At 39.3% G+C, this 12,183-nt stretch overlaps 3 protein-coding genes and 1 non-coding gene across 5 annotated transcripts; 2 read left to right on the plus strand and 2 right to left on the minus strand.

Moving 5' to 3' along the window:
* Positions 1-1,140: 1,140 nt before the first annotated feature.
* LOC141822110 (NADP-dependent malic enzyme-like) lies at positions 1,141-7,540 on the plus strand. 2 transcript variants are annotated; one of them, XM_074709546.1, is made up of 20 exons: positions 1,141-1,268; positions 1,449-1,687; positions 3,280-3,400; positions 3,481-3,555; positions 3,646-3,797; positions 3,870-3,975; positions 4,076-4,141; positions 4,263-4,358; positions 4,437-4,508; positions 4,604-4,687; positions 4,825-4,923; positions 5,401-5,448; positions 5,537-5,590; positions 5,694-5,792; positions 6,165-6,254; positions 6,351-6,428; positions 6,534-6,608; positions 6,701-6,791; positions 6,973-7,101; positions 7,183-7,540. In XM_074709546.1, exons 1-20 carry the CDS (start codon positions 1,239-1,241, stop codon positions 7,269-7,271), a joined length of 1,893 nt encoding a protein of 630 aa, XP_074565647.1. In that variant the 5' UTR covers positions 1,141-1,238; the 3' UTR covers positions 7,272-7,540. The 2 variants fall into 2 exon arrangements, with proteins under 2 accessions (XP_074565647.1, XP_074565641.1); XM_074709540.1 differs by having other exon boundaries at positions 6,351-6,608.
* Positions 7,541-7,716: 176 nt separating this feature from the next.
* LOC141822126 (1-aminocyclopropane-1-carboxylate oxidase 2) lies at positions 7,717-8,950 on the minus strand. Its single transcript, XM_074709559.1, has 3 exons — positions 8,469-8,950; positions 8,026-8,383; positions 7,717-7,938 (listed from the first exon to the last, which is right to left on the minus strand). Exons 1-3 carry the CDS (start codon positions 8,948-8,950, stop codon positions 7,735-7,737), a joined length of 1,044 nt encoding a protein of 347 aa, XP_074565660.1. The 3' UTR covers positions 7,717-7,734.
* A 220-nt stretch (positions 8,951-9,170) lies between these two features.
* Positions 9,171-9,243, plus strand: TRNAF-GAA (transfer RNA phenylalanine (anticodon GAA)). The gene has a single exon. It is a non-coding gene; the product is annotated as a tRNA-Phe (tRNA).
* Positions 9,244-9,846: 603 nt separating this feature from the next.
* Positions 9,847-10,992, minus strand: LOC141824660 (uncharacterized). The gene is made up of 2 exons (XM_074711988.1): positions 10,930-10,992; positions 9,847-10,374 (listed from the first exon to the last, which is right to left on the minus strand). Exons 1-2 carry the CDS (start codon positions 10,990-10,992, stop codon positions 9,847-9,849), a joined length of 591 nt encoding a protein of 196 aa, XP_074568089.1.
* Positions 10,993-12,183: the final 1,191 nt, after the last annotated feature.

The raw sequence follows: 12,183 nt of genomic DNA on the forward strand, positions 1-12,183 counted from the left end.
CGGCTCTTCAGTGCTGGTCACACGCTTCACGAGCCGACTGTCGCAGCGTACTGTCTTGCACGTGCAATTCGGATAAATTGATTAGACTCGTTTAGAATTAAGTAGTGTTTAATTTTATATGCTTTGGTTAATTAAATAAATAATCGAGAATCAAGTCAGTGTTTTTGATGGTTATTTCCCTGAAGAGAAGGCATACACATCAACAATACTTATTTTGAATTACTCGTAACGGGTTTGCCAACATTTTTGGAGGAGGATAAAAATACTAATTTACGAAGACAGTACCTTTTAAAAAAGGGAAAAAGGGTAAAAAATAGTAATTCTAATAAACAATAATTTATTTATTTATTTATTGTTAAAATCAAAATTCATATTGTGGATCGAATAAATAATACATCGGAATTCAGTAGTGGAATTGAACAGAAACTGAAATTCAAATGTTATGAATTAAATTGGAAATATCTTAAAATCACGCGTCAAAATTATAGTCGAACCAAATTTGGATTTCTTAATTTAAAAATCCATTCACGTTTTTGTTTTGTTTTTATTATATGAATCGTCAATTATTAGATAATATTAAAAAGCGTTGGTTGTGTCATGCGCATCAACTGGGCGGAGAGTCCATAGTCACGTGCGCCCCAACCATTAGCCTGCGCGAGACGGTGAGAAGCGTACTCATTAATGCAAATAAATACTAATTTTTTCTCCAAATTAACTCGTATTTTAATTCATGTTAATTTTTTCCCCCTTCCTGTTATTTTACTAACGAGCTTGTCAAAAAGTAAATTTTATTTAAAATTAAATTGTTTTTTGAGAAAGAGATGGAGGTGTGGTTGGGTTGGATCAAAAGTCAAGATTCGGTAGATGTTCGATATGGTAATGAGATCCAGGGCTAAAGCAATCGTGCTGGTCGCCGCACGCAATTTACACAGCGACCGCTCGCACGAAGTTTGATCATTCGTGCCAATTGCCAAAGCACTCCTGCGATTGCAATCCGCTGCTGGGTCTCATTTCCCACCTTCCCCGATCGCTTCCATTGCGTAGTTTCCACGTAGGAGCTTTAGGCTGATCCGCGGGCGCATCTTACAGTCGTTAAAAGCTGGCGGCTTCATCGATGGATCCTCACCTCACTACCTTCCCACAATCGGTTTCACGGATCGCCCTTGCCCATCGAGGAAGAGAAGACGCGAAAGGCTTCGGCGTTCGTTCTCCCACCTCTCCCTCCTCTCCTCGTCGCCATGCTTTCGTTGGATCGGGCTTGCTTTCTGGTAATCAATCTCTTCTCCTGCCGTTTTCTGGTTCCGTTCAATCCCCTCCTTGTTTCGTGATTGTGTGTTTTCGTTCCGTTAACGCGTTGCCCTCTTTTGTATTTGCCGAATAAAGGTTGCTTTTGGCCTTTTTCTTCCTGCGATATGCGAGGATGGTTTTGATTGGTTTTGTTTTCTCAGCGATGCGACGAGTTGCTAGGCTCACTTCGGGCGCCCACACGGCGGGTGGCTCTACCGTTTCCGGCGACGGTGCGGTGTCAGGCGAGGAGTGGAGGGGAGATGAACGGGAGGAGCATTGCAGTGGACAACACAATCAAGGAGGTCGAGCTGAACTCTGTTGAACCTGTCGAAGGCATAGCACACCATGATGGCGACAGGGATGAACAGTTCATGATGCCGTGGACAGTCTCCGTCGCCAGGTTTTTGCTCGGATCTGATTGTTGGTTTTCTCGAGATTGTTGTGTTTTTTCATCTTCTTTTTTTCTTGATCTCGTTGGAGTTTTACTTTTTGCGAGTTTTGGGCATTTAGATTATATCGAATACGGGCGTTAAAACCATTCCACGCTGTTTTGTCAAAAGCAATCTTGAAAGCTCCAGTTGATTATTTTCGGTGTTTGAATTTTACTTTCCTTAATTTTCATTACTCTTTTTTTGTTTGTCTATTTTATGTTTTATCTGGTTACATATTGGTTGTTTCCTGGTGTTTTATTTTTAAGATACGATCGAATAACTTCATTAGTGCATTTTATGTTTCCATCTCCAAGACCATTTGGGCGATCCTTTCTCTTCTCGTCTGGATTTACTCATCCGAATTGCGTCCTGGAGATTGTTAATATATTACTGTATTCTATTTGATTGCTTAATAATGTGTTTGATCGTTGCCAAGTTTGCAAATTTCCTTGTCGAAAATTATTTCTAGCAAGCTGTTATTGAGAAGAAAGTATGGTTTTTACTAATATTGTATTCTCACCCGATAAATTGATAAATAGTCGAATTTTATGTTTCCTTACGTGAAAGATACAAATATAATATAGATTTTAACAATAACTTTTGAAGACCTGAAAAGTTTTAATATTTTCACTTGGGATTGCTTACATTTTAGACATGCATGAATAATCGTCATGCTGACATATAAATTGAAAATCTTTAATTTTGTTGTTTGGTGTATTAAAATAGATGTATAAGTGCAGGCCAAGACAAATCTGTATTTGTATTTCCTAGGTTTGATTATGGTAATTCCCATAAGGGGATAAGCAGGCCATTTAGATGTCATGGTTCAGTCTCCATTATTAAGAAAGTTGACTTCCCACCATGAATTGTATGGGTTGTCGTTTCTTCTGTTGCTGAGAGTATGCCCTCCTTTTATTGCTAGGACCAGGTATTTGGATGTCATCTTGACAGAGTTGCCATAGATGGTGTGCTTTTATTAATTGGTTTTAATATTTTATTATTAGGAAATAATTTTTATTTTTGGGACTCCATAGTCCAATGACTATTCATGTATTTACCCTTTCATTTTGACATAGATTGTTTTTTTAATTTCAATTTCAAGTCTGATGGAAGTTTCCCTGGAGAGTTTCCTCTTACTATGCTTAATCATGTATATATCTTTTAGAAAATTAAGGACCATCATATCATACAGTTTATCAATGCTGGTTCCCCACATTGTGGGGCAAATTAGTTTTTGGGCATGCCATAAGGGAATAACAACCATTATCAAGAAGATAGCAAAATGCAATCATATTTTATCAATCAATGGAAATGTTCTATAATAGTTTGTTGATATGGCCTTGGTTTAAATCTCTAAGTTAAACTAAACTAGGTTGATTTATACAGAATAAACCAAAATTAATTCAGAGAACAAAAACTGAATTAAAAATTTCATGCAGTTTTGATTATTAATCAAATACTTTATTTTTCAAATTTAAACCTGAAACCATGTTAAATCAAAATTAATTAAATTGAAATAGAAATTTTAAAATTCGTAACACTTTCTTTTTTTCTTGCTTAGTGGTTACACATTGTTGCGGAATCCACAATATAACAAAGGTCTTGCATTCAATGAGAAAGAAAGAGATGCCCACTATTTGCGAGGTCTCTTGCCTCCAACATGTGTTTCTCAAGAGCTTCAGGTTTGTATGTATTTAGAATTACCTAAGAAGAAGTAAAACAATTCTGTTATGAGTTTGAAATTTGCATCTTTTTCTTACAGGAGAAAAAGATCATGCACAATCTTCGTCAATACCAGGTACCCTTGCAACGTTATATGGCCATGATGGATCTTCAGGTACCCAACATAACTGGCATTTAATCTTCATTAGTAATTGGTTCGAATTATTTCCAACCTCATTTGGTATCTGTATGATTTTATCTTCAGGAGCTGAATGAGAAGCTCTTTTACAAACTCCTCATTGACCACGTGGAAGAATTGCTTCCAATTGTTTATACGCCTACTGTTGGCGAGGCATGCCAGAAGTACGGCTCTATCTTTAGGCATCCTCAAGGCCTCTATATCAGTTTGAATGAGAAGTAAGTTATTATGTTGCTTGACTTGCTTCTTAATCCAATTACTGAAATTTATGGAATAAATTGAGTTTTCAGAGGAAGGATTCTTGAGGTACTGAGAAACTGGCCTGAAAGGAATATTCAAGTTATTGTGATCACAGATGGTGAGCGAATCTTGGGTCTTGGGGATCTTGGATGCCAGGTAATATTATACTCAGATTTAATTCAGTCCTGACATACAAACCATTATGTTGGGATCTTTTTCATATGAACTTTCAACTTGTTAAATTGCAATTTTCTAGGGCATGGGAATTCCTGTGGGCAAACTTGCTTTATATACTGCTCTTGGTGGAGTCCGTCCATCTGCTGTAAGTTGTATTTTAGCCTTTTATTTCTGTATGATTCTTGTTATATATAATTTTTTTCACATGCTAGTTTCTGTGGAACGTTCTAGCTTTCTTGTTCTTAAAACAAATTGATAATTTGCAGTGTTTGCCTGTCACTATTGACGTGGGGACCAACAACGAACAGTTACTTAATGATGAATTTTATATTGGATTGAGGCGAAGAAGGGCTACTGGCCAAGTACTGTCTGGAAGCATATGTTTTATTTCTCCTAATTTATGTAAACTTCTGTCAGACTGATTTTCTCCTTGTCTTTAGGAATACGCAGAGTTACTAGAGGAATTCATGAATGCTGTGAAACAGAGATATGGAGAAAAAGTACTAATTCAGGTCAGTGACTGGATCAAGTCTTCGTGGTTGCAGATTTGCTGTTTGTTTCCTATTTATGTTATTTTGATCTCAAATATGTTGTGTTATATTTTCAGTTCGAAGACTTTGCCAACCATAATGCATTTGAACTCCTTGCCAAATATCGCAAAACACATCTTGTCTTCAATGATGATATACAGGTAATTGATTTTAGCTATACTATTTTAGACTTCAGGATCTTCCTTTATAGTTCTTTGAAATTGTTTAACTTTATTCACTCACATTATATTATCTCCACATGTTTATGAACCATTCAATATGCTTATTTTCATTTCAGGGCACAGCTTCTGTTGTGCTTGCTGGGCTTTTTGGTGCTTTAAAAATAGTTGGTGGAACATTGGCAGAGCACAGTTTCTTATTCCTCGGTGCTGGGGAGGTTTTACTCCTAATCTCAATTGGTTGATTTGGCCTATTGAATGTGTTTGACTTTGATTTTGTTGACTTGTGTATTTGCCTGTGAACATCCTAGTTTCCCATTCTGGGAGTATGAATTCTTATTTACCTATGCTTCGTCCTTGTATTTCATTTTACAAATCTTGTGATGCAAATAATTATATGAGAAATAGATATAGGAAGATCATGCCTATTAGGATTTTATTTATTAGGTTGGCTTCTGCTTTTTGAAAGAGGGTAGAAGATGATTTTTTCCAATTTTGTGGTTTAGATTGAAATGTACTGTTTGCCATAATTTCTGCTATGCTACTTAGTGTTTGAGTGTTCATGTTGCATGTTATGTGACTTTAATTACATGTTTCAAGAGTATATTAACTGAACTAATCTCAGTTAAATATTTGTTCTGTTTATACTATCAATACTTCTTTGAATCTTTTCCTTATTCTGATTATCAATACAGGCTGGTACTGGTATTGCAGAACTCATAGCTCTGGAGATGTCAAAGCAGGTTTTGAACTTAGTCTATTTATTATGTGCATGAACTACATTTTGGATGTTCTGATGATTTTACATACTGGCTCATTTGGCTGTTGTAGACAAAAGCTCCATTGGAAGAGACTCGCAAGAAGATATGGATGGTTGATTCTAAGGTAAGGAAGAGAATCTTGGACCTTGGTTATACTTATTGCCAGCAGACAACTTTAAATTGTTTTACTTTGTTGTTCATTGTTTGCATTGTGATACCCTTTCCAGGGCTTAATTGTGAGCTCGCGCAAGGATTCCCTTCAACACTTTAAGCAACCTTGGGCGCATAATCATGAGCCTGTCAATAATCTTTTAGATGCTATCAAGGTATTGCAGCCTCATGTGTCATTCTGGTTTCTTGGCAGGTGGTTTCATGTGCTAAATGCCTATCATGCTCTTGTATATTTTCTCTTACTATGCGTGACTCTTAAGCTATATCATTGTTGATGATTGATGACTAGAATGCTTTCTCCGACTCAGGTTTACTCTTTTAAAGTGGTTTCTCTAGTGGTCATGTTTTCATTTATATATATATATATATATATATATATATATATATATATATATATATAGAACACTAGCACTTTATCTTATTTTTGCTGTCTGAAGTTTGTGCAAATTTAAGTGGACTTTCTGCTTGTAAATTTGCCTACACTAGTTTCCGAATATTCCTTCATTTGTTCCCGTTCAATTTCTTAGGCTATCAAGCCCACTATTCTTATTGGGTCATCTGGAGTGGGAAAAACTTTCACAAAAGAAGTAGTTGAAGCGATGGCTACGTTTAATGAGGTTAGCTTCTACAGTCAGACCTCTACTAAATCCTTACCGGAATTATATTCACAGAGTTTCAGATTCAATCCACGGGTTCCCTTGCATTGATTACAGAAACCCATAATTTTGGCTCTATCCAACCCTACCTCTCAGTCAGAATGTAGTGCAGAAGAGGCATATACGTGGAGTAAGGTAAGCTTCCTCCACCTTTTTTGCAGCAACAGTTGCATAATTCGTATTCATGATTTTCTATGGCAGTTAACTTCTGTTACTGAAGACTTTGGCTTTCATTCACAGGGTCGAGCAATATTTGCTAGTGGGAGTCCATTTGATCCAATTGAATACGATGGAAAAGTTCTTGTGCCAGGACAGGTTTGAATTTTGTTCTCAACATGAACAACTTATATCAATATGAAAATTTTTATTTGTTACAAACTAACCTTTGGTGTTTCACATTCTTCCAGTCAAATAATGCCTACATCTTCCCGGGATTTGGCCTTGGCTTGGTGATCTCCGGAGCAACCCGTGTGCACGACGACATGCTGCTTGCAGCCTGTAAGTTCACAAGCTGAATCAACCGTTTCTATATTTATATTTTTGTATATGAATATTTCGAAATTGTTCCATATACCATAAACCCATGGGGAACATGTTTAATCAACTTCGAATTTTACTTTTCCATATATTCCACAAAACTATGGAAAGTTGTATGATTGTGGTAACTTTTGTTGGACAGCGGAAGCTTTAGCTCAACAGGTGACGCAGGAGAACTTGGACAAAGGAATGGTCTACCCACCATTCTCAAACATTAGGAAGATATCTGCTCATATTGCTGCGAATGTTGCAGCAAAAGCATATGAACTTGGTGAGTTTCTTCTTCATCTCTTATTCTGAATGCATAATAAATCTACCTTAATCTGCGCTAAACTATCTATTTTCCTTTAAGGATTGGCGAGTCGGTACCCACATCCCAAGGACCTGGTGAAGTACGCGGAGAGCCTCATGTACAACCCTGTTTACCACCAGTATAGATGATCGGACAAGAGCCAGCATTAGCAGTCTAATAGAGAAGTCAGTTGCATAGTTCTTCTGGTGGCGGTGTTTTATCAGTACTTTTTATAATTATTTGACTCATCCTCTTTACAATGTTAACTTAGAGTTAGACTTGTGTTTTTCTTTTTGTTTCCTTTTTTTCACATCAGAATTTATTTATGATGGTAAGGCCTTTTGAGTGTTTTCTTTTGTTTGATGACTTGATGTCGGTACTTTTGTGTCAAAGGAGATGTCCGACTATTATTTTTTTATTCTTCTTTTTCTGACCCACAATTCACTTTTGGTGCTGTTTTCGTCCTTGAGCATCAAACATGGTTCATCCTTTCAAATACACTCAGAATATAACATCAGAACAGACGTATACACGCGCTAGAAAAATCAAACCTTACATAAACACAAACAAATATATCGCCGCCATGCTTTTAGCTAAATCACAATTCAAGGATCAAGAGACTAAGAAGCAGTAGAGGATTGCCAGGATTGCTGCCACCATGATTTGTTCCATGAGCGTGACAGTCTTTCCACCCTGTGATGCTTTACTGCCCCCGCCATGCACGCAGTGAAATGCCATGGAAATGCAATCTCCATCGTCTCCTTGAGCCAAAACAGGCTTCCCGACAACATGTTTGTACATCCCACGACTACAAGCCTACGCAACATAAATGGCCCACGGAAAATCAATCAGTTAATGGCAACGATAATGGCGATTCGCCTTCTCCGACGGTGGAATAATTACCTGAAGTTGATCGCCGACGGTGACAATGAGAGCGGCCGAATGACCCGCACGAAATCGGTACCAACCCCTCTTGGAGTAGACATGGAATTCGGAAGCCCCTCCTGCCAGATGCAGACTCAAACAGCATGAGCAGCTCCAGCTCCTTACCAGCATTCTCAGCAACTCATGCTTAATTATTCCCGCGTTATGCCTTCCGCTTGGAGCATGCTTCAGAAGGCGAATCAAGGAGCCTTCTGCACCCTCGTTTCTCAGTTTCAGCAGCTGGGCATTCTTCATATTTGTATCGTCATCCGATAAAACATCTTCGATTTTGCCCGCTATCTTCTCGATTTCTCTCCATAACTCTTGCAATTTATCTCTAGGAAAGAAATAAAGTGAATTGGTTGTTTAATTTTGATGTTTATGAATAAAGGAGGTAGATTGGACTTTGGATTGATGATTACTGCAGGTCATTAAAGCTGTGTGGCAAAGTTTCTGCGCCGCACCACCAGAAGAACTCTTCGTCCTCCCCTACCTCCTCCGCTTCAAAACCCCAACTCCTCTCCAGCAACTTCGCCACCTTCGCCTTCTCCTTCTCCTCGGGTGGCATCCGGAATGCCAACGCCGCGGCCCCTCTGACCGCCGCGATCAGTCCCGGCGGGATACCGTGGTTCGCAAGCCGGAAACAGCCGAAGGCCGCGGCCGCGGACTTGAGCAGATCCGCCTCGGATCGGCCCGCATCCGGCGATATCAGGGTTCGGAAGTCGATCTCCGCCGGGTCCCATAGCGTGGCTTCCTGGGGGAAGATGTGGTGCGGGAGGTTGAGTTTGGGGACGCGGAGGAACTGAGCGAGGAAACCGGCGAGCTCCTCGCCGTCTCCAGGCGCGTGATGTGCGCCGGCGACGGGTGAGGGCGGCGGCGCACGGAACTCTGGGGGAGGAAGCATGGCGTCTGGGGTAGGGGGAGACGCATGGAGGGGACGAGGGACAGCGACAGAGGGATAAAGAAGCGGGAAAAGCAAAAGGGTAAGGGAGCGATGATGATGGCATGCCTTGGAATCGATCTGGCCTACGGCGTTCAGAGCTGAGCACTGCATTTACCTTTTCTTTTCCTCTACAATTTTAATATTTTTATTTATATCTATAAATTTATAGTTTAAGACAACAGCGGGGATAGCTCAGTTGGGAGAGCGTCAGACTGAAGATCTGAAGGTCGCGTGTTCGATCCACGCTCACCGCATTTTCCCTTTTTTGTTTAAAATTTGTAATTAAATTTGCTTAACATTCTCTTTTTATTTTTTTTCAAAATCTACTACTCATTCAATATTAGCTCGCATGGCACTACTGTTGAAGAGCAATGCCCTTTATTTGTGCGGTACCATGTTCGATCCACCCTCACAGCATTTTTTTCTCCTTTTTTGTTCATATTAAATCTCCTTTGCCTTCTTTTTTATTTTCTTTTTAAAATTCAATATCATATCAATATGCTCTAATTAGTGGATTAGTCCTGTAGCTATTGGTATACTCCGTATTAGATGGACAACAATCAGCAAAATAATATAATGCACATCAAATTTGATTAATTTTAATTACCGTCGAGAAAATGGGTTAATTAATCTATTTCCTACAAGATCTTTCAATTAGCGATTAGTTCATAAATCTTAACTAGTGCTTGATTCTAGCTAATTTAAAAGATCTTCTTGGAAGTACAGGCAATTTGGCAAACCGACTGATCATCAAGTGTACAGACGATCCAAGGAGACTGAGACGCTATCTATGATCATATGCCATAACCATAACAACTAGCTAGAGCTCGAAATATATGCGTATGCGGTATGCCTCATCACTGTATCTGTGCTTGCTTGTGATCGAAATCCAACCTCGGGCCACAGCTGATGGGCCTCACAAGCTCGTTGGGCATCCCTTCACTGTTCGTTCTGCGTTCGGAGTTCTTCCTCGCGATATCCCTCATGGCCACTGCCAGGGAGAGCTTGGGGTTGAGTCTGACTGTCCTGTTGAACTTGCTGCAGTGTGACATGTGCGTCTCCAGCGCCTGTTCCTTCGTATTATGTTTGGCTCTCTTCATCTGCTCCTTGACGGCCTCGGAGCAGAGGCCGCAGATCCACTTGCCGTGGAATTGCTCCTTGATCCGACGGATGTAGGTGGGCGTGCAGTCCTCCCACATCCCGCAGCACTCGCATCTCACGCTCTCAGCAGCTCCGTCGAGATCGCAAACTACTGTACAATTGCTCATCTTCTTGTTCTTGCACTCATCGGCCTCGTCAATGATCGTCTTAGTGGCGATGATCATCTTGATCATTCCGACGTCGGACGAGGCTCTTTGAAGCGGTTGATTTTGCACCTGGCTCACCTGGTTATAGTGATATCATCATTAACAGTGAAGAAAATTTTGAAATGTAATTAGTTCAGAACAGATTAAATGAAAAGTACCTACACTGCTATACTGCGTGCACAGTTTGGTTTCATCATCTCTATTCAGTACTCTCCAATAATTAACTACAATTCACTCATCCAAATCAAGACAAGCTGAACTTAACTATGAACAAGTATATATCTATATGGAGATGAGGTTTGATAAGTAAGCACCCTCGCATCAACTCTCCTGATAATATATGTTTTCTTCCCTACCTTTTATGATGTGCACTGTGCACACAGACGCTCACATTCGCATACATATATGAACTCAACGAGGAGATCATATCTTATGTAGCGAAGGAACTTTTTTTTTAAATAATCAGAAAGGGTTAATTAGAGCAGAGGTGCTTGAGTTGATATCAACTTCCTCTTAAATTTACATATAACAACTGGTGCTTCATCGTCAGACTGCTATTTTTTTTATCAGTGGATATATTGCTATAATTAAATTATCCCACAAAGTAAATTAGCGTGCATCAATGATAATTACCTTGCAGAGCACGAGGCTTGATTCTTGGTCTCCTGCAGCAGAAAGTTTAGAGCACGAAGCCATGAAACCTCCTTTGTTTAGTAACTATCTCCAAGGAGCTGGCTCGTATGGTGGCATCAAATCGCTCCCTCCTTAATTTATGGATGCCGAAAAGGCGATGAAAAGTTCAGTAATTAATGCCACTACATAGGGGGGAAGAACCTCCCAATTTATTGGGATGCCATGCTGCACAAAAGCCTGATTAAAGTGGCAGTGAACATGCTCTGATTAGACTGCTTTTCCCATCGTACGTGATCATACAAGCCAAAAAGATAAAAGATGGATCGACGTAACTGCAAATGGTGGCCAAGGTTGCCATCGAGCCCACATATCTAAGGACGTGAGGATTAAGAAACAGGGTGAGAGTTGCAACCCACGGACGTGTAAGCCTGCAAGCCAAAACCTTAGTTTGGAGATCTTTATACAGAGGCATGTAAAAGGCTAGTAGGAATGTTAAAGAGCTGTCGAGATCAACACTCGTGACCACCTCACGAGCTTCCATGATCCCAAATTAATTCATTTGCGTTAGTATGTATTAAATATCAGTGGACTTATGAATTAAGGAGAAAAGGTGAATTGGTGATCGCTGGTGATCATCGATCAGAATGCAGAGTCGGCTAGTTTATCAGTATATATACGCACACTCTTCCTACTTCATTGGGATGAACGGTTGTTAAATTTCAATAAAACAACTGATGCTAGCTCTTATTTACTTATCAATTGTCTAATATTGACAGGTATCGTCTCTGATATTAGCTGTAGCTATTATGATATATATCTGAACCTACATTACTTGATTTGCCCTTATTATATTATGGGGTGAACTCATGTTCTTCTAAGGTGTCAGCTAGCTTCGATAGCATGAGGTTTAGAAGTCATTACTAAGTCTTAGATTCAAGGAGGATGTTTTTTGTTCTTGTTGTTGTTGTCCAATCACAACCTGAAATTGTATCTATTTTATGAAGTTGCTTATGAAGCATTCCATACGGCAATTCTTGCTAATAAGGAGTCGTATGATCTGGAGCTTGAATCCAAATGTTGAACGTCTAGTCTTAGTGAAAATGAGCAGCCTTCTAATTTTCAGGGTGATATTTGTTGGTTTGCTTATGGCATTTTATTTTGAATATGAGATAGTGCAACACACCATTTGTAATTGGATTGAAGTCTGTATATAAAAGCTAGCTCCGGATACTTATATTTGTTTGAAATTAAAAA

Source organism: Curcuma longa, chromosome 1 (assembly GCF_044706935.1).
Source record: "Curcuma longa cultivar G26 ecotype Majalengka, Jawa Barat chromosome 1, ITB_CL_G26_1.1, whole genome shotgun sequence".
In the NCBI taxonomy this organism is placed as follows: domain Eukaryota; kingdom Viridiplantae; phylum Streptophyta; class Magnoliopsida; order Zingiberales; family Zingiberaceae; genus Curcuma; species Curcuma longa.

Coding starts and splice junctions, on each gene's coding strand:
- LOC141822110 (XM_074709540.1), top strand. CDS start 1,239: ATGCTTTCGTTGGATCGGGCTTGCTTTCTG. Junction 1,269..1,448: donor TGGATCGGGCTTGCTTTCTG/GTAATCAATCTC, acceptor TTGTTTTCTCAG/CGATGCGACGAGTTGCTAGG. Junction 5,793..6,164: donor ATCTTTTAGATGCTATCAAG/GTATTGCAGCCT, acceptor TCAATTTCTTAG/GCTATCAAGCCCACTATTCT.
- LOC141822126 (XM_074709559.1), bottom strand. CDS start 8,950: ATGCTTCCTCCCCCAGAGTTCCGTGCGCCGCCGCCCTCACCCGTCGCC. Junction 8,384..8,468: donor CACAGCTTTAATGACCTGCA/GTAATCATCAAT, acceptor TTTCTTTCCTAG/AGATAAATTGCAAGAGTTAT. Junction 7,939..8,025: donor CCGTCGGCGATCAACTTCAG/GTAATTATTCCA, acceptor TATGTTGCGTAG/GCTTGTAGTCGTGGGATGTA.
- LOC141824660 (XM_074711988.1), bottom strand. CDS start 10,992: ATGGCTTCGTGCTCTAAACTTTCTGCTGCAGGAGACCAAGAATCAAGC. Junction 10,375..10,929: donor CAAGCCTCGTGCTCTGCAAG/GTAATTATCATT, acceptor CACTATAACCAG/GTGAGCCAGGTGCAAAATCA.